At 48.7% G+C, this 20,523-nt stretch overlaps 2 protein-coding genes across 5 annotated transcripts in view; one reads left to right on the forward strand and one right to left on the reverse strand.

Annotated features, from left to right (window-relative positions):
* Nucleotides 1-5,985: 5,985 nt before the first annotated feature.
* Nucleotides 5,986-17,422, reverse strand: CYB5D2 (cytochrome b5 domain containing 2; the record flags this gene model as incomplete). Of its 2 annotated transcripts, none has more annotated exons than XM_079726425.1 (4): nt 5,986-6,202; nt 6,701-6,887; nt 10,788-10,928; nt 17,121-17,422. In XM_079726425.1, 4 exons carry the CDS (start codon nt 17,377-17,379, stop codon nt 5,986-5,988), a joined length of 804 nt encoding a protein of 267 aa, XP_079582551.1. The 2 variants fall into 2 exon arrangements, with proteins under 2 accessions (XP_079582551.1, XP_079582550.1); XM_079726424.1 differs by having other exon boundaries at nt 17,079-17,379.
* Nucleotides 17,423-17,941: 519 nt separating this feature from the next.
* ZZEF1 (zinc finger ZZ-type and EF-hand domain containing 1) overlaps nt 17,942-20,523 on the forward strand; it is a gene marked incomplete at both ends in the record, with an annotated part of 120,432 nt that continues 117,850 nt past the window's right edge. For all 3 annotated transcript variants that reach the window (XM_079726042.1, XM_079726040.1, XM_079726041.1), the window contains one exon: nt 17,942-18,295. In XM_079726042.1, coding sequence (XP_079582168.1) covers nt 17,942-18,295 — 354 coding nt within the window. The remainder of the gene's footprint in view (nt 18,296-20,523) is intronic.

Raw genomic sequence — 20,523 nt, forward strand, 5'->3', positions numbered from 1 at the left:
GTATTGTGCTAATCTTATCTGTAGGCATGAAGTGGAGGAAAAGCCTTGGGACGGGGGAAAACCTTGATCTCCATCTAGGTTTCTTTTTAATCTGGAGAAAAAGCCCTATTGAACTATGTAATGCTTAGATCTGAAAGGCAAACTAACTCCCCAGGTGACAGTAGCATGAGCAAGTAAATATAACGCTTCCATGACAGCCCCGCACGGAGCTTGCAGGTTGAGACTGAGAGAGAGCTCCTGAAACAAGCTTTCTTCCAGGACCTGGGACTGCTTCCCTCAGGACCAGGCCCAGCAGAACTGGGCACTGGGCTGCCAAGACCAGCCCCTCCTAATCTGAAGCACCAAAGCTCCCCAGCCCCACTGGGGAGAGGAGGAAGCCAAGGACAAATAACTTTCTAAAGGGTTTGGAAGCCACATTCTCATTTTGTGGAAGTAATTTAGTGCAGAGCTGATTATTTGACTAAACACTTATTAAATTTCCAGAAGTTATCATAGATGCCTTAAAGATTTTCCTTGGAAGATCACTGCCTGTACGGTTACTTTTTTGTGTGGCATAAATAATATATTAACCTGTTACAACCGACAACGTTGGTTTTCTGTAGCTAGGGAGTCTTGAGTTGGCAGCCTGCTCAGCTTAATGACTTAATGTCCTTTTTTGGCAGATGTGTGGAGTTGGCTGTTACCATGACTTACCTGTGTGCTATACCCAGGGGGAGGGCTGGGCCGAAACTGCAGGCACACATTTGGGTTGATCACCTTGGCTTCCAAGCCATTCCGGGTGGTGCTCGGTGTGGGGCGAGAGCATCATATAGGACCATGGCGCTTAGCGGCATTGTTTCTTTGGAGTCTGTGTAATGGAATGTATTTTTCAAATATTGATATTTGCATTTTCTGTAACATTTCCATATAAATAAAATGAGGTAAAATTGTACATTTAAAGTGGAAACCTTAATAACACATTTGTAGTTCCTTTTAATGCAAAAAGTACCAGTAAGCATTAAAAACAAACAAAAATTTTAACACTCCTGACAGGTGAATACATTTCTTTAACAACTACCCTCTAGGAAAATCTGAATTTCCAACACTTTTCAGAAACACGTGGTTGACAGCAGTGAGAAAGTAGCTGTTTTAGGCATAATGACCAGCTGCCTGGACATCCTGTGCTCTTGGCCCAGACTTCAGCTCATGGTGACGTGTGTGACCACAGCTGCCCAGGCTCAGCCACCTGACCCCACTGCAGCTCTCCCGCGGACCCTGGAAATTCCCTCCCTGACTCCGTTATTTAGGAGCAACTCGAGAAGATCCCCCCATGGTGAGGTTTGTGCTGGCCTTGGTCTGAAGGGAGGACCGGTGCTGTGGGTTTCAGAGAAAACTAAGGAAAGTTTAGGGGTTTGCAAGTTAAAATCTAAGTGATCCATAATCCCCCCATACAAACTGCACGAATCTAGTAGCTCACCTCGCCATCATACTTTCTTGAACTAGTGCTCTCCTTTCCCTTACCTGTTTTCCATTTTGCTCACTCCTGGTTCGGACCAGCTATGGTGATTGATAAGTCACATTCTCTGGTGGCTTTACTCAGCATTAATAGGCACTGTTGGGGGCTTCCATGTAACAACCCCAAGTAATCCTAACAGCCGTCCCTGAGGAGAACACTGGTCATATTTTGTCATAATATGTGAGGGCAAACCAGCATGTTTCATAATTTCTGTGCCTTAATTTTTATGTCTGTAAAATAGAAGTGACCACGGTTCGTCCTAGCTCACAGGGTTGCCCTGAGGAAGGTATCAGTATTCAGTCATATGTCCTTCCTCTCATGCAAGTACATGAATTCTGGTGTGCACAGCGAGGGTCCCCTCCCATGTGGGCTGATGGGAGCAATGTCTGCTGCCTATTTGCAGGAATCTGGGGGCCCAGGGAATAGGAAGTGCTTTCGAGGATGGAAATTCAGATTTCCACAGATTTCTGAACAGATATCCCTAACCTGTCCGTAGGGTCTATCTTTCAGATCACAGTTTGTCCTGGAGCTGAGCAAGCTAGGGATGGCGGCAATGGTCTGATACAGGTCCCTTTGCAAGTTAAAGGGACTGAGCTGTGGCCAAAAAATTCTGGGCTCTTCACTCTTAGTTCTGTGTTTCTAGAAAAACCGGAATCTCAGGATTAAAAGGCAGATGTTATAATTTCCTCCAGCATGTTGGAAGGCAGCTGCCCAGCCTTTGCTTTCACACTGCTCATGGTGTGGCAGAGAGAGCAGACCTGGGTAAAAAACTCAGCTCTGTCGTGCAATGACTGTTGTAACCATTAGATGTGGGGTGGGAGAATTTATGCCCCTTTTCTGGACCATGAAAAGACCCTCTCAAGGCTGGCATTGAGGTTCAGTGAGAACAGATAAAGCTCCCTCCCTGCTCAGCATGTTTGCCCAACATGTATTAGTTTCCTTCTCCACTTCCCTCTGTCAGCAAGTCTTAACTGCCCGAGCTGAACTTTCTGTGGCTTCCATCAGGGAGGGACTACCTTCCTCCTCCATAGTCTTGCCCAGGAGAGAGGAAGGAGAGGCATTTCTCCAGTAACCACTAGCTTCTCATGGCTGAGCCTTTTGGATCATTAACATGACAACCTACTCTTGGCGAATCCGTTGAAGATCCATCCACTGCCCTGGTGTGAGGAGGCTGTTTCCTATAAAGTAAGTGGTCGGCATCAAAAAGGAAACGAGTGCTCATTGAGCAAGAAAGTGAGCAGCCCGCAGGGGCTGGATGAGTGTGTCCTGAAATGTGGGCTCAGGGGTCTTGCATCAGCCAGAGTTCAGGTTTGTACTTGGCTGGGATGATTTTAAGTGCCTTGTTTTGCTCTTTTTCTTTATCAGTTTGTTTTGGAAGGATCTAAACATCTCTGGACCTGGCCTCCACGCTATCCCTGCATTCCTACCCCAGGAATGGAGCGGCCAGAGGCCAGCTCTAACCAGGGCTTTACTCGGCCATACTACAAGCTCCTTGAGGTCAGGAGCCTCACTTCCCCCCAGCCCAACCCCATGGCACACAGATGCTTGGTAAATATCTGTCGAATAACTAAGGACCAAGGAGAGCAGTGGCAGTGACTAGTTCTCAGTTAGCCTGGGGTTGAGTCAGCAGGGGTGTCTCAGGCACTGAGCTCAAGGGCTGTGTGGAACTCAGAATAAGGTCCTCACTTAAGTTCGCCTCCTTACTGTTTGCTCCTGCTCCAGGGAGGGTGGAGACATACCAAGCCGTGGAGGCACGAAGATAGCACTGAGTCAGGACAAGAACCTTGAGTTCTAGGCTCAGCTTCATTGCTGTGTGCCTTTATTAAGTTCTTTGGGCCTTGGTTGCCTCATCTGCAAAAGAGAGCTAATTCTGCACACTTCTCGTGTCCTAGGTATGGTGGATATGGGGGTACAAAGCCAAGTGATCCTTGGTCCCTGTCTCAAAGAGAGTCTGCAGTCCCATGCGAGAGGCTGATAGGAAGTTCATAGTTGCGGGACACTGTGACATTTGTTATTTTAGAAGTGAACACAGAATTATTTTCCTAGAGGAAAGTGCGTCTGAATCCACTGGTGGGCCAGTGGTTAATGAAGCCTCCCAGGTGATTGAGCTGAGTTATTAAGGGATAAGAGGTAGAAAAATTGAGAAGAAGATGTGTCATTCCAGGCAGAAGGGACAGCCGGGGTGAAGGTGTTGCAGGCATAAAGCAGCGAGGTGAAGGCTGGAGAGATCAATGCACGTGGGAGGTGGTGGCAGAGATACAGAGGCTAAGAGGAGACGGACCCTAGGAGGGCCTCGTGCCGCTGAAGAGTTAGCACCTGATCCTTACAGATAAGGGAGCCACTGAAGAGGTTTAAACTGAGAATGGCGTGAACATCACGGGGATGGCTTGGCAGCGTGGAGGATGGGCTGGAGGGAGTGCAGTTAGATCAGGTGAGAAAGGAAGGCCTCAACCAGAGGAGGAGTACTGAACAGGTAAGGGGGTGGGATTGCCAGGACCTGGAGACTGGTCAGGAGGAGGGGCTCAGGAGGGAAGGGGCTGGGTCTGATGGCCAGGATTCTTACTTGGTGTGACTGGGTGCTTTAAGATGGCGATGGTGGAACCATCCAGGGACACTGGAAGAACCACCAGGGAGATGAAGACAAAATGCCAGAACTGTGGAGTCTGCGGTGCCTGCAGAAATGGTCAGGAAAGCCGCCTGGACTAGATGGCAGACTTGGCAGCTGACGCAGGAGCAACAGGAGCTGGTGGGAAGGCGTGTGGAGGAGAGGCTTTCCAGGAGGATGGAAGGGACCCCCGAGGGAGATAAGGGAAAAGGGGAAAAGCCAAGGGAGGCTTTCGTGAGGGCCCTCAAATGGGACAGGTCCAGGTAGGTAATAATTGAATGTGGCCGTGGGTTTGCCTGTACAGAATTTATCCTGCTGTGGCGCAGGGAAGGGCGAAGCTGGGCGACTGTGTTGCAGGCAGACGGGGGCTGACGAGCAAAGACTGAGTACATGCAGCGTTCTCCAGAGCTTCGCTGGGGCGGGAAGTAGGGACAGGAAGGAGATACGGGGCCTCAGAAGAATGGGGCAGGAGGGAAGGGAAGTGAGCTGTCGAACGCAGACTTAGAGGGAAGAGCCGGGAGGCAGGAAGAGGCTAAAGGTACCGGAAAAGCAGGTGAGGAAGATCCTGGATGGCAAAAGGAGCCAAGAGCAGGAGTCAGGCGTGCAGAGCAGCTGTGGCCAAAGTGCAGCGAGCCACGCCAGTTCAGGGCAGGCAGCTTCCGATTTCTAGTCCGTGAATCTGGAAAGCTATTAAGTGAGATTAATGATAAAGGAGAGGAAAAAAAGACCAAGAAAGGGAGGACAGAGAATGTTTAGATTAACAGCTGAGGGGATTGGGAGAAGTTGAGGTGAAAGCGCAGATGGGGAGACCATGAACCAGATTCGCTCCAGATTCGTTTCCTTACCTGTAAGGTAGGAACTCTTTGCCCCCATGAGCTTAACTAGAATCCAGGAGGTAACGGGTATGAACTTGGTCCAGTGTGGGAGATTACAGATGACCTTGGACACACCACCCACTGTTGAGGCTGTTTGTATTGGCATTTGCAGCCTTGCCCAAACTTTGATGTTGCGCTAGCCAGTGTCCGTGTTAGAGCTGTGAAACTACCTTTTGCTCAAAATGTAGACTTCTCCCTTTGAAAACACACCACCCCTAATTTTAAGTGTTTAAAAGAGAAACAATATCTTTGCTTTAAATTGTTGCTTTGTTCAGTCATCTGGATTTGCTGCATTCCTATAAGCAAAAACTTTTCCATTTCCAGAATTAGCCTATCCTGTTTTATTGTCACCTCTCACTATATTGGTCCAGCTCGAATTAACTCAACGTGGCTTTTGGTTGTATTGATAAATTCAAGTTTGCCTAAGGGCAGAGGTCTTACTTTTAAGAAAGGTTGTAAAAGTCAGGGCTCACATTAGCAAGCGGGGAGCAGGAACAGGGTTGTGTTGACACTGTTAGTTCGTATGGCTTTTCTGGATGTGTCTGCTTGTTTCTGAGTTGTAAGGGAATGATGTAGCCCCCGATGTCCTGACCAGGGTAGGAGTTACAAGCAGGGCCCAGGCCGGCAGCTGATCTGGGCAGCCTGGGAGTCCGTGGGAAGGAAGCTGTTGGAGCTCAGAGCCCTTCTGCGTGTCTGTCCAGTTAGCTTTGAGTTGGTCAAATTTGTGCCCATTAATACCTGCGAACTCCAAAGGATGATGGTGAGGAGATCTAGGGGAATAGTGGCAAAAACAGGCCGACCAGTACTAGGCAGGTTGCCAAGCGCTGGCCTCAGTCACCAAAATGGTGAGCCCATGGGGAGGGGCATGAGTCCTGTCTGCAGAGCATGGCCCAGTCCTTCCAGGCCCTCTTGTTTCATGTAGGAGCCATCCTAGGGCACAGGAGTCAAGGGCCCATTAGGGAAAGGCAGGTGAGGGTTCCCTGTGGGTTATGGACATACAGGGTACCGGCTCAGAGGGGGACATAGCATGTGATGGCTAGGGGTGGGCAGCCTGTGTATTCCTCCAAGTTGGGGTGGTCCAAGTCCCCGCGATTTCTGTGCGTAGGGTTGTCCGGCATCTGGTCACTCGGGGGGCCAGTTGTTCTCACACACACGCAGTGGGGCTCCTTGGCACCTGGCTTAAACAGCTTCCTGGGGACGCCAATCCAGTCTCTGCTCACACCTCCACTAAGGAGAGAAGGAAAGAGGGCTGCTTAAAGCATGAAGTCGTGAGTTTCTCTGGGAAGGAAGGAGAGGGAGCAGTGAGCCAGGCCTTGTGAAAAGTAGAAGCCATTTCACTTGCCGCCTAGGTGTTTTCCCAAGGCGGTGGTCTGCAGTGTTCACCCGAACCTTCTTGCTCTCCCCTGAGGTCCTCCAGCTTCCCCTCCGAGGGCAGAGCCCGTCGTCCTTTCACTGCTGCTCTGGCCCCTGCCCTCTGCCTTCCTAGGAGGCAGCGCCACTTCCCTGCACTGGTGGCAACACCTGTGAAAGGCTTTCCCCCACTGGCCTCTGAGCGTCTGAAAAGCAGCGCCTGGCTTGAGAATCGCTATCCCAGAGCACACGTATTTTGACAAAGTTCCCCTGGGTTAACAGTCAATTTATGGCCTCACTGAACAACACAGATGTGGTGACCTAGAAGATGGATTTGGGGGAGAGGCGGGAGGAACAGAAGGGAAGCCCGTTTACCTCCTCTGGGAGCACCAGAACCGGCTGCCCCGGGTTGAGCTCCACTCAGCATTGCATGGTGGAAACTTCTGCTTCTCTTTCAGTTCCTGTTTATTTGCCTCCAAGCCTTCGGTGATCATGGCTTCTGCCTGGGTCAGTTCTGGAGTAGGTAGCCCATCCTCTCCGTAGAACCTTCCTGTCACCCTCCCTGTGGTGACAGGAAAGCTGACATCAGAGTAGCCGTGGGAGGGGGGGCAGGAACAGAGGCTTAGCTCCTGCGGAAGTCCTAGTAAAGCCGAGTCCCCAGGGCTTCCGCCTTCCACAGTAGCCTGCTGGCTGCTGATTTATTAAGAACTGGTTGGAGGGACTTGTGTTGCCTTCTGTCCCGAGGTCTCAACATCTTACACGACTCTGGGTAGACGCCTCCCTGTTCTAGATGTAGAGTCCTCCTGCACGGAAATGAGAAAATCTTTCCCCTTCCGGACATCGGTTCTCTGAGAGTGGAACCACATGTCACTCGTTTTTCAATGTTCCACAGTGCTTGAGGTACATAGTAGGTGCTCAAGAAATGCTTGATGAATGAATGGCTTATTGCATAACATTTTTGTGGCTCACTTCTTCCCCACATTGAATTATTTTGTCTTATATGGATATAAATAAGTCATTTATTGAGTGTTCACTCAGCATCAGGAGCTGTGCTAGCACTTTACCAGTATTTTGTAATCCTCCTAACACCCGTTTGAGAGAGAAATCAGTGCTCCCATGGTCCTAGGAGAGAGACTGGGAGACTGAATAGCTGGAAAGTCTCTGAAGCTAGTAAGTGGGTCTGGCCCTGAGCTCATGTTCTCCCCTCCACCATTCTTTTCTGGCTCAGTCCTTCACTGGACAAACTGAGTGGCAACTGGTTTTAGTTTAAAATCCCTGTCAGAATTTGTAAGGTCTATGCTATGGCAGTGGTCAGCAAGTGGTCAGTGAGCCTGTAGGCCAGAGCCAAGAAGGGATCAGTTCTTAGATGCAGGAACTTTCATCTCCGAGTCCTGAAGTGCAAGTGGCTTTCACAGCAGCCCCTGTCACAGGGCAAGAGAAGCAGCAGAAAGCACTTCTAGAAGGTTTGCCCAAGTAGGAGGAGGTATCTGTACATACCTGCCCCTGCTGTGTCTGTCCAATCTTCTCAGTCCCTGAGAACTGAGATTCCAGGGTACGTTCGTGTACCCAAGATTCAGTTCATCTTCTTAAGTCCAACTCCCTATCCTAACCTTTCCAATTCTATTCTTATCACTTTGTTTTTTCGGCCACTCCATGTGGCTCGCGGGATCTTAGTTCCCCAACCAGGGGTTGAACCCAGGCCCTCTGCAGTGGAAGCGCAGAGTCCTAACCACCAGGGGACCGCCAGGGAAGTCCCTATTCTTATCACTTCTGCCTGTGTTCCCTGGCTTAGGAGCCTTGGATCTCTGACTCCTCCTTCACATCTATATGTACACTTCCCTTTGTTCACGTCCAAACCATGAGCGAATCGTGTCGGTCCAACCTTTAAAAAACACCCTGATTCTGCCCATTCCTTTCCATTTCCACTGCTACCACCCTAATCCAGATGATGGATTATGACAGTGGCCTCCCAGTGGTCTCTGCTTCAGCTCATTCCTTCCCACAGTTCTTTCTCTACAGAGTAGCTGGGGTGACCTTTTAAAAACATAAACCACACCTCCATGCCTGGTTTATACCCTCCTATGGCTTCTTAATACATATGGATAAAACAAACTTCTTATCAAAGGCCTCCAAGACAACCATCTGACTTGTGTTTGCTGCTTCAGCCTCCTCTTAAGCTGTCCCCTCCCTCACTGTAGGCTCCCTGACCATGCTTCGCTGCTCCCCACCTCGCGCACTCTGTTCCCTCAGCCTGAAATACTCTCTTCTCAAGATCTCACGATGGCTGGCTCCTTCTAACCTTCCAGGTTTCAGCTTAATTTTCATTTCCTCCAAGAGGCCTCCCCTGACCGTCTGCTCTAAAGGTGTCACGCACATGCCCAAACATGCATCACATTAGTTTTAGTTTATTCACAGTCCTATCTGGAATTGTCTAGTCAGTTTACTAGTTTATGATATTGCTCTCCCCACCAGTGAGGCCCCAGCACTCAAAGCAGCTTAGTTCAGAGCATTCATTTTGAACGCTTGTTAGAATAAATGAAGGGATCAGGGCCCAAGTCCCAGGCCTGCAGTCTATGAGTTGGCCTGGCACCGCACTTTCTCCTATAGAGGGTCTCTGTATGCATGGTGACAAGCCTGTCCTGGTGGGTTTTAGACATGAGACCCAAAGAGAGGACAGCAGTAGTAGAGGCAACAGAGAAAAAGGCAGAAGCTGTGTCGTGAGAATGGCGGTCACCATTGGCCAGGTCTCCAGAACACAAAAATGGCATCTCGTTTCCCCTCGGGGCCTGGCCATGTGGCTGCCAAGATGGCTTCCTGCTGTCGTCCTTCAGTGTGCACCGTGTAATAAACCTTCATCTTCTGACGCTCCGTCCTGAGGGTTTCTGGTGCCCTGAAAGAACCTAACACTGCCCTCCCCCTACAGAATGAGCTAACAGGACAGGAACTGCATTCAGCTCATCTGTGGTCCCCATGAGGACCAGAACCACAGCATATCCACAGCAGATGCTCGAATATATCCTGACTTTAACTACAGTCCTTAGGAGGCATTTCTGACCACGTGCCCCTCACTCCCCTGCACGTTAACACTGTTCAGACAAGACGAGTTCACTCATCTTACCAAACACATCAGTGTGCTCCTCGATATCAGTGTGATGTGTTTGGTCTGGCATCCTTTGCTGACACACAGGACTCCGCTTTTATTCTTCTTCATAACACAGTCATGTTTCAGCTTTGGTTTGGCAACTTTATGGGGAAGAGGGAGCACCAAGCCTTCTGAAGGCCAGACGGATCGAGGTCAGTTCCTTCCGTGGCAAACAGAGTTGTGATCTGAGGAGTGGCCTGGTGCAGACCGGGTGAAAACAAAGATGGGGGGTGCTGCAGGTTGGGGTGACAGGGGCCAGCAGTGGTGGGTGTGGAAGAGGGGGCACTGGAAACAGAACTTCAGATTCATGACAAAAGCCTCGGCTAGTGGATGTGGAGGGAGCAGAGGGGTCCGTGGAAATGCCAGTGACAGGTTCTCAGCAGAGGTAACCCAGGGATTGATGGGAGAAGCAGACATGCAGGGGCGCTAGGGGCAGAGAAAGGACTTCCAATTTAGACCTGTTCCAGTGGTGAAGTGACACTGACGCTCCTCAGGAAATTAGCCGTGTCTAAGTGGGCTCCAGTGAGAGGTCAGGGCAGCAGTAGATAGAGAAAAGGGGCCCAACCATCCCAGCTGTCAGTGTTTGTGAAGCAATCTACTGTTCAGTGTCTAACATTTCTTTAGGACACCGCTGGGTATCTTCTCATTTAGGTAGCAGGTGCGGCGCTCCACACAACTGGCTTGAACAAGGGTTTGATGAGCATGACTTCCACCTGGGAGGCCATTCGTTGAGGATGGGCACAGGTTGATGTCTGTCTCCTTCGGGGACGAAGTAAAAGGATATTTGTCAAAACCACTTGCAAACAGGCTTTGAGCCTCCCTGACTGTGTCTGAAGTCAGACGCCTGGAACACGGCGAGATGGGGAAGCTGCCCTCCTGGGCGGGTCACTCAAGAGTGGCGCAGGCTGTGGGGCAGCAGAGGCCAAAGCCAGTGGTCGGGCAGTCCTCTCCCAGGAGCGAGAGCGAGGGAAACAGGGACCTCCCCGGCAGGCCCGTGGTTAGGACTCCGCGCCTTCACTGCCGAGGGCCTGGGTTGGATCCCTGGTCAGGGAACTGAGATCCCACAAGCTGCGGCATGGCCAAAAAAAAAAAGGTGACGGAAACAAGCACCCCAGCCATTTCCTTCTGGGACATACCTCCACACTGACAGCCAGAGTTTAAGGTGAAAAATCCATGGGCATTTTTCAGATTTTAACCTTGAGTCCAATCCCCAAAGAATTCTAGCCCCTTAAAAAAACTGCAAGACAAACAAAACAAAACAAAAAAACAGCTGCAAGACAACTAAATGAAATCTATGGAAATGACCTGTGGAATACTTACCGATGAATTCATAATTCTTCTCATAGAATGAAAGCCAACTTTGGAGTGTCAGCATCTCAGAAAACGACAGGTCAGATACATCATCCACAAGGCCTCCTTCAGAGTAGTCCCCGGTCACAAACGCTCTGGATGCGTCTCGGCCTGCAGGGGAGATGTTTCCAGTAGATTAACTTATAAATCACCAACACTGTAGCAACTCAAGGATCTGTTTTCTGAGCAACATCTCCCAAAAACCCTCACTCCCCAGCCCCCAGCAAAGCTGATCCCTCCTCCCGCTCGGTGACAGACGCTCCTGGATCTTAGACACACTTTCTGGCACGCATCCTGTTCTTTCATTGACTTTCAGCAACATTTCGCATGGTGGACCATGTCCCTTGGCTTCTGTGACGCTATACTCTTGGTGTTCCTCCTACCCCTCTAGCTCATGTTCTCCCAGCCTCAGACAGCAGTTCTTGTTCACCTCCTTTGCTCCATCCACACCCTCCACTTGACAATCTCATCCACTCCCGTGGTTTCAAGTACCACCTCTCTGCCGAAGATGCCAGATTTGTATGTTTAGCTCAGACTTCTCTTGAGCTCCAGACCTGTATATCCAGTTGTCTGCTCAGCGTGCCTTAGATGACTTTCAGACGTCACAAGTTCAAAATGTCCATGCTGCACCCCCAGCCCCTGGAAACCTGCCTCTATTCTAGTACTCCCTGCCTCAGTTAATAACCAGTTGCTCAGTCCAGAAATGTAGTCCTTGACTCCTCCTTCATCCCTCACATCCAATCAGTCCCCAAGTCCTATAATTTCTTCCTAGATATCAGTCTGCCTGGCCCCATCTACTACTAAGCAAGCCCGGGCTGCTGTCATCTCTCACCTGAACTACCAGAGTAACCTGCTAGGTCTCCCTGCATTCATTTGGTCCCCCGCTCATCTATTTTCCATACAACACTTAGACTGATATTTTAAATAAGTTGATCATATCATTCTCTTGCTTCAGAATCCTCAGGGGCTTCCTTTTGCCCTATGACAAGGTACATATTCCTTAACAGGCCATTCAAGGCTCTGCACCAGCCACCGCCAACCTCACCTTGCCACTGTACTCCCTTCCTCGCTCTCCTCCTCCCCCACTAGGCTAAGGCCTCTAGTAACACCAGTATGTTCTTTTAACACTCATCACAAAAATAACTGACTAATTGCTTATGTGATAACCATTTAACGTCTGTCATTTCTACTAGTCTGCAAGTTTTATCAGGGAAAAGAACACACCAAACTTAAATATCAGTTCCCCAGTGTCTGGTAGTGCCTGATCTTTAGTATATTCTCAATAAATACATGACTGAATGAAACCCATACATTTATATTTAATTGATTTTCAATAAGGGTGCCAATTCAATGAGGGAAAGAATAGTCTTTACAACAAATGGTGCCGGGACAACTGAACAGCGACATGCAAAAGAATGAAATTGGACCCCTACCATATATAAAATTGACTCAATAAATCAATGACCTGAATATATGAGCTAAAAATATAAAACTCTTAGGAGAAAACATAGGTGTTAAGTCTGTGACCTAGGATTAGGCAATGGTTTCTTAGCTAGGACACCAAAAGCACAAGCCACCAGAGGGAAAATAAATAGGATTTGGTCAGAAATTTTAAATTTTGTGCATTAAAGGACACTATCAAGAAAGTGAAGCCCTGAAACCATAAAACACCCAAGAGAAAACATAGGCAGCATGCTCTTTTTTTTTTTTTTTTTTTTTGGCCGTGCTGTTTGTGGGATCTTAGTTCCCCAACCAGGGATCGAGCCTGGGCCCTCGGCAGTGAAACTGCAGAGTTCTAACTACTGGACTGCCAGGGAATTCCTGGCAGTATGCTCTTTGACATTGGTCTTGGCAATATTTTGGGGAATGTCTCCTCAGGCAAGGAAAACAAAAGCAAAAGTAAACAAGTGAAACTACGTCAAACTTAAAAGCTTTTGCACAGCAAAGGAAACTATCAACAAAACGAAAAGGCAAGGGAATTCCCTGGCGGTCCAGTGGTTAGGACTCCATGCTTCCACTGCAGGGGGCCAGGGTTTGATCTCTGGGGAACTAAGATCCTGCAAGCTTCGAGGCACAGCCAAAATAAACAAACAAAACCCGAAAAGGCAGCCTACTGAATGGGAGAAGATATTTGCAAACGATACATCTGATAAAGGGTTACTATCTAAAATATACAAAGAACTCATACAACTCAACATCAACAGAACAAAACAAAACAGGGACTTCCCTGGTGGCACAGTGGTTAAGAGTCCGCCTGATAATGCAGGGGACACGGGTTCGAGCTCTGGTCCGGGAAGATCCCACATGCCGCGGGGCAACTAAGTCCGTGTGCCACAACTACTGAAGCCCATGTGCCTAGAGCCTGTGCTCCACAACAAGGAAAGCCACCGCAATGAGAAGCCCGCGCACTGTAACGAAGAGCAGCCCTTGCTCTCCGCAACTAGAGAAAGCCCGCGCACAGTAACAAAGACCCAACGCAGCCAAAAATTTAAAATAAATAAATTAAAAAACAACCCCCCCCCAAGCAACCTGATTAAAAAATGGCAGAGGACCTGAATAGACATTTTTTTCCAAAGAAGCTATACAAATGGCCAACAGACAAGTGAAAAGATGCTCAGCATCACTAATCATTAGAGGAATGCAAATCAAAACCACAATGAGATATCACCTCACATCTGTAGGAATGGATATTATCAAAAAGACAACAAATAACAAGTGCTGGTGATAATGTGGAGAAAAAGGAACCTTGTACACTGTTGGTGGGAATGTAAATTGGGGAGCTACTATGGAAAACACTATGGAGTTTCCTCAAAAAAATTAAAAATAGAACTACCATATGATCCAGCAATTCCACTCCTGGGTATTTATCCAAAGAAAACAAAAACACAAATTCAAAAAGAAATATGCACCCCTATGTTCACTGCAGCATTATTTACAATAGCCAATATATGGAAGCAACTTAAGTGTCCATAGATGGATAAATGGATATACACATATACAGTGGAATATTAGCCATAAAAGCGAATGAAATCTTACCATTTGCGACAACATGGATGGACCTATAGGGTATCATGCTAAGTGAAGTAAGAGAAAGACAAATACCGTATAATTTCACTTATATGTGGAATCAAAAAAAACCATAACAAAACAGAAATAGACTCACAGATACAGAGAACAAACTTGTGGTTGCCCACAGGGAAGGAGGCAGGAGGTTGAATGAAATAGGTGAGGGAGATTACGAGGTACAAACTTCCAGTTATAAATAAGTATGGGGATACAGCATAGGGCATAGAGCCAATAATACTGTAATAACTTTGTACAGTGACAGATGGTCACTAGACCTATCGTGATCATTTTGTAATATATAAAAATATCGAATCACTATGGTGTACACCTGAAAGTAACCTAATATTGTGAGTCATTTATACTTCAAAAGGAAGTGAAAAGAACCTGCAGAATGGGAGGAAATATTTGCAAATTATATATCTGATAAGAGTCTAAGCGTCCAGAATATATGAAGAACTCATATATACAACTCAGCAATAAAAAGACAACTCAATTTAAAAATGGACAAGGGATTTGAATAGACATTTCTCCAAGGAAGATATACAAATGGTCAACAAGCAGATGAAAATATGCTCAACATCATTAGTTATCAGTGAGATGCAAATAACCAAAATCACAATGAAATACCACTTCAAACCCATTAAAATGGCTATAATCAAAAAGAAAAAAAAAGTAACAAGTTTGCTGAGAATATGAAGAAACTGGAACTCTAATACATCGATGATGGGCATGTAGGTTGGTGCAGCCACTTTAGGAAATAACGGGCAGTTTCTCAGAAAGTTAAACATAAGTTACCATATGACCCAGCAATTCCACTCCTAGGTATATACACAAGAGAACTGAAAACACATGTCCACAACAAAACTTGTACATAATGTTCACAGCAGCATTATTCATAATAAGCAAAAAGTGGAAACAACCCAAATATCCAAGAAATAATGAATAGATCAACAAAGTGTGGTATATCTATACAATGGAATATTATTTGGCCATAAAAAGGAATGGAGTCTTGACATGCTGATACATCATGAATGAACTTTGAAAACATTATGCTAAGTGAATGAAGCCAGACACAAAAGGCCACATGCATGACTCCATTTACATGAAATGCCCCGAAGAGGCAAATCCTTTGAGACAGAAAGTAGATACTGGTTGCCAGGGGCTAAGTAGTCAGAGGGGTTGGGGAATGACTCCTAATAGATATGGGGTTTCTTTTGGGGGTGATAAAAATGCTCTGGAACGAGATAATAGTGATACTTACACAACTTTCTATGTTAAAAACTACTTGTACTCTTTAAAAGGGTGGATTTTATACCATCTGAATATCTTTAAAAAAAATAAAGGGCTTCCCTGGTGGCGCAGTGGTTGAGAGTCCGCCTGCCGATGCAGGGGACACGGGTTCGTGCCCCGGTCTGGGAAGATCCCACATGCCGCAGGGCGGCTGGGCCCGTGAGCCATGGCCGCTGAGCCTGTGCGTCCGGAGCCTGTGCTCCGCAATGGGAGAGGCCACAACAGTGAGAGGCCCGCGTACCACAAAAAAAAAAAATAAAAAATAAAAAAAATAAAATAAAATAAAATAAAAATATTGACTGACTGAGCGAACAAGTGAACATACCTGCTTCCCTACTAGAGTGCATAGGTGTTGGGGAGCAATGTTATAATCTCTGATTCCTTAGCACGTGGTACAGGGCCAGCTACGTGGCAGTGGTCAGTAAATGGATGGTGAATAAATACTGGGCACAAAGGAACTCAGTCAACAGTAGAGCACATTGCAAAAGAAAAATCACTCCAGAAATGGAGCGTTTTCTGCTCACACTTGTGCATACAGCCATGATGGCTGCATCAGAGTGCGGCAGGAGAGTGCACCAAAGTGTCCTCACCTGGCAGGTAAGTAAAACACTTGATTCCAGTTCCAGCTCTGCTTCTAACTCACTGTGTAGCCCTGGGTAAGTCCCTTCCCCTTCTGGACTGTTTGAGGAGCTCAGCAACACCAACTGAACTTAATTCCTTCTCTGTCAATGCTTCTTTTTTTTTTTTTTTTTTTTTTTTTTTTTTTTTTTTGTGGTACGCGGGCCTCTCACTGTTGTGGCCTCTCCCGTTGTGGAGCACAGCCTCCAGACGCGCAGGCTCAGCGGCCATGGCTCACGGGCCCAGCCGCTCCGCGGCATGTGGGATCCTCCCGGACCGGGGCACGAACCCGCGTCCCCTGCATCGGCAGGCGGACTCTCAACCACTGCGCCACCAGGGAAGCCCTGTCAATGCTTCTATTTCTTAAAAGTTCTCCCTAAAGACAGGGAAGTGACTTGTATTTAAGTACCAGAGGCAGCTTCCCAGTTCTCCTGAAATAATGACAAGTGGGAAATGCTTATTTCATATCAGCTTAGTCACTGACTGTAGGCTTGCTCGTCATTTTCTTTTTCTTTTTTAATCTAGGAGATGGTCATTCTTCTGGGCTGGTAAGACGACATCTCTAAAAGTAATAGGCTGGTGCTCCTAGTTCAAGTCCTGTCAGGACTTAGTTGTGAGGGCTTTAGGCAAATCACATCCTCCAATCCCCCAAGATACAAAATAGGGAGGACAGAATAATCCTCATTTGACAAATGTTCTTTGAGGCCTAACGTGCCAGCTTTGTTCTAAGTACTGAAGGACTGTCAGTGGGGCCAGACTCCTTCCCTGTGCTCTAACCTGATAAACTTTTTTAAGGAAGGCAGACAAATGCATTTGTACTAGAAGCAAGAACGACTCAAACCAAATGTACTACTTTTAGGGGAAACCTGGAGTGGGGGGAAAGGCAGATCGCTTCCGATTGGGGCACATCGAAGAAATGGTTGGAATCATTTCCAACCATTTGGGGAACACTTGAGGCCGGGGACAGGGCGTCACTCATCTCTGGACCCTGAGAGCCACGCAGTGTGGCACAAAGCAGGTACTGGGGGCTTCTGCTGGCGGGTAAAAAGTAACTAGTAAGAGGCAAGAGATGTGTTTCTCCAGCCTAACTCAGGAAGAGCGGTGGGGAAAGACAGGGAAAGCAAAGGCTGCCAACAGTTGCCCGTAGTCCTGCCCGAGTCAAAACAGACCAGAAGGATGATGCAGCTGAGCCCGGTCCCCGCGCTGGTCTGACGAATGTGGGGAGGAAAAGAGGAAATGAATAAACGAATGAATAAGTGAATGAATGAAGCGCAGGCGCCTACCGGCCCTCGTCGTAGCAGGAAAAGGCGTGAACCGCCCCGCTAATACCTGCGAAGCCGCTATAGTGGGCCCCAGGCTCGTAGTGCCTCCGACCAGAGGACACATCGTAGACGCGTCCGAGCAAGGCCAAGTAGAGGCCCGGGTCCCCAGGGCGGCCGCGATAGCGGGCCAGCTCCTCGGGTATGAAAAGGCGAAAGTCAGCGCGGGGACTCCACCAGCCCATCAGCCGTGCGGCCATCGCCGCCGCCGCCGCCGCCGCCGCCGCGGCCAGGCCCAGCCAGAGCCCACGCCTGCTGAGCCTCAGCATTTAGACAGCCGCACCGCCTCGACTCCTCCGAGATTGCTGCCTCTCTGTCCACAACTAAGATGGCGGAGAACCGGCCGCGACGTCACCGGCGCGACGCGCGCTCTCCTGTGTCCTCCTGTCACCAAGGGGACAACGGAGGACTGAAAGGGGAAAGTCTGGCGAAAAGTTCACTCCCTGGCTCCAACTCTTTCTCGTACTTTTCCAGCATAGCTAGCGACTGTGGAGGGACACCGAGAAAGTGAGCACTGGGAAGCCTTCCTGACCGGCAGATTATCTGCCCCCAACAAAGATGGCAAAGGAGGCCGCGAGATGACGTAGACGTAATGACAGACGCGCCGTCTTGGAAATCAGGCTGCCCTAGCTAGGTGTCTCACGACAGCTGGTGGAGTCCGCTTGACGGCGCCTTTGCGACATCAATCCTCGCTTGTCGGCGAGGAAGCCGGAAGCCGCAGCCGCCGCCGTCTCTTCCCCGTCCCCGCCCGCCGGGTGCCGTCGGAGGTTGACAGGTCGTGGCGGGGAGGCGGCGGCGGCGGCAGAGCCGGGCGCCCGAGACGGAGACCTCATGGGGAACGCTCCGAGTCACAGCAGTGAAGACGAAGCGGCAGCCGCCGGGGGCGAGGGCTGGGGTCCGCACCAGGACTGGGCCAAGGACTCGGGGACGACCCCCGGCCCGGGCCCCGCGGCCCCGGCGCTACCTCCCGCCGCAGCGCTACTGGAGCCGGCCCGACTGCGAGAGGCGGCGGCTGCGCTGCGGCCCGCGCCGCCCTGCGAGTCTCTGGTGTCCAGGCACCACGGCGCGCTGTTGCGCTGGCTGGAAGAGCGGCTGGGCCGCGGCGAAGAGTCCGTCACCCTGGAGCAGTTCGGGGAGCTGCTGGAGGCTCGTGGCGCCGGCTTCTCGGGCGAGCGGTTCGAGGAGGTCAGGGCTGACTGGCCACTGTGGGGCGGGGGCAGGGCGGTCGTCCCCAAGGGCGTGAAGAGGTGGGCGGTGGTTTTGGAGAGGCTGGGCAGGAACCCATAGGGTGTACAGGTTCCCAGAATAGGAGCATGAGTGTGCCTTGACTCACAGTGGGCGCTTCCAGCCTGTTCACTTCGGGAGACGACTGTGAGTCTCTTTAACCTTTATTAGAGGTGTGGAAATCCTGGACTAGGCCGTTCTTGCTCGGAAGTACTGGACAAGTGTATATGTCTTTGCATGTTGCTGTAGTATAGACCTTTGTGCTGTTGCCTGACGCTGCATCAACTGTCCTCTGGAGCTTCCTTATCATGCTCCAGAATGGTTTAAGGGAGATGTGCTCTAGGGATCAAGGGAGTGGCCATGAAAACCATTCTGTTTTATTGGCCAGTGGGTTTTTGCAGAGCCCCTTCTGAATCCAGTGTGTGGGCCTGACGAATGTGGGAGGAGAATAACACATATTGGAAATTTTCACATTCTGAAAGCCATTCTCATCACGCAGAAACTAGCTTTTCCAAAACACACATTTGTTTTACAACTTTGAAAAGTCATATTTTCGACTCATTTAAACCTACCTAGAACCTAAAATTGACAGGCAAATACCAGGTTTCCTGTCACTACTTGTAATTGTATAATAGTTTTGGGCATAGTCACCAACATTGTTTCTGTTAAGTGATTAACTGCAAATTGATATGGCAACAAAATATTTTCCTTGAAAGGGATCTTAGAAATTAGCTGTACCGCATTCTTCATTTTAGAGTTAAGAAAAGAACTGGGGCTTCCCTGGTGGCGTAGTGGTTGAGAGTCTGCCTGCTGATGCAGGGGACACGGGTTCGTGCCCCGGTCCGGGAAGATCCCACATGCCACGGAGCGGCTAGGCCCGTGAGCCATGGCCACTGAGCCTGCACGTCCGGAGCCTGTGCTCCGCAATGGGAGAGGCCACAACAGTGAGAGGCCCGCGTACCGCAAAAAAAAAAAAAGAAAAGAAAAGAACTGATCCAGGATCACCCTGTGAATCATTGGCAAAACTGAGACTGTCACTCAGATCTCTTGGTTTTTTGTTTGTTTTTCTTACGTCACACTACCTCCTTCTTGGGGCCGTATTTCTTTAACTCCACAATGTTAAAACAAAAAGATGCTTAATTTGTGAAAATGGGTAAACCATGTAGTATATTCAGTGTCAATGAAGGGTGAGTGCATAAAGCAGTAAACTGACAGGTACTTGTAATGCCATTAAAAAGTGATGTACACTTTAAAACCAGAGGCTTTTAAAATATTTTAAGGATGTTTTCCTCTACATGGCCAGAATTCAGATAATGTGGTTTGTGTGTTTCTTATATTTTCCTTTTAAAAATACCTGTAAAGGGCTTCCCTGGTGGCGCAGTGGTTGAGAGTCCGCCTGCCGATGCAGGGGATGCGGGTTCGTGCCCCGGTCCGGGAAGATTCCACGTGCCGTGGAGCGGCTGGGCCCGTGAGCCATGGCCGCTGAGCTTGCACGTCCAGAGCCTGTGCTCTGCAATGGGAGAGGCCACAGCAGTGAGAAGCCAGCGCACCGCAAAAAAAAAAAAAAAAAAAAAAAAAAAAAAAAAAAAACCTGTAAAGAATCCCGACTTTTGAGAATGTTGGTCATATAACTTAGTGAAGTGTCTCCATTTTTTTTTTAATTCCAGGAGCATGCATAATACTTTCCACTCTATCTTTCTGTTTTGTTTTTTGGCCACGCTGCGTGGCTTGTGGGATCTTATTTCCCTGAGCAGGGATCAAACCTGGGCCCCCTGCAGTGGAAGTGTGGAGTCCTAGTTACTGGACTGCCAGGGAATTCCCAATACTTCCCACTCTAGTCCTAGGTGTATAAAGAGAAAATGAAGCAGTGTCAGAAAGAGCTGTGCAGATCTCTTGAAGGAGTTAGCACATTTCAAAATTGTCCAAAAGAGAATGGAGAGAAACAGTGTTTACATTGTGAGAGTGTCTGACAGGAATAGAGCTACAGGAGTCCCGTAATGTAAGGCCAGAAGGCCTGGAGGTGTGGTCCAGAATTCACTCAAGGGCTATGACGTTATCCATTCATTCACTGAGCAAATATTTGTTGGGCATATACTGAGTGCTCAGCACTTGGATGACAGGGGACAAAGCAGATAACTTGTTCTTAAAGAGTATCTAGTACTGAAAGTGATGCACATTAACCCAGCAGT

This window comes from Hyperoodon ampullatus (genome assembly GCF_949752795.1).
Source record: "Hyperoodon ampullatus genome assembly, chromosome: 19".
Classification (NCBI taxonomy): Eukaryota; Metazoa; Chordata; class Mammalia; order Artiodactyla; family Ziphiidae; genus Hyperoodon; species Hyperoodon ampullatus.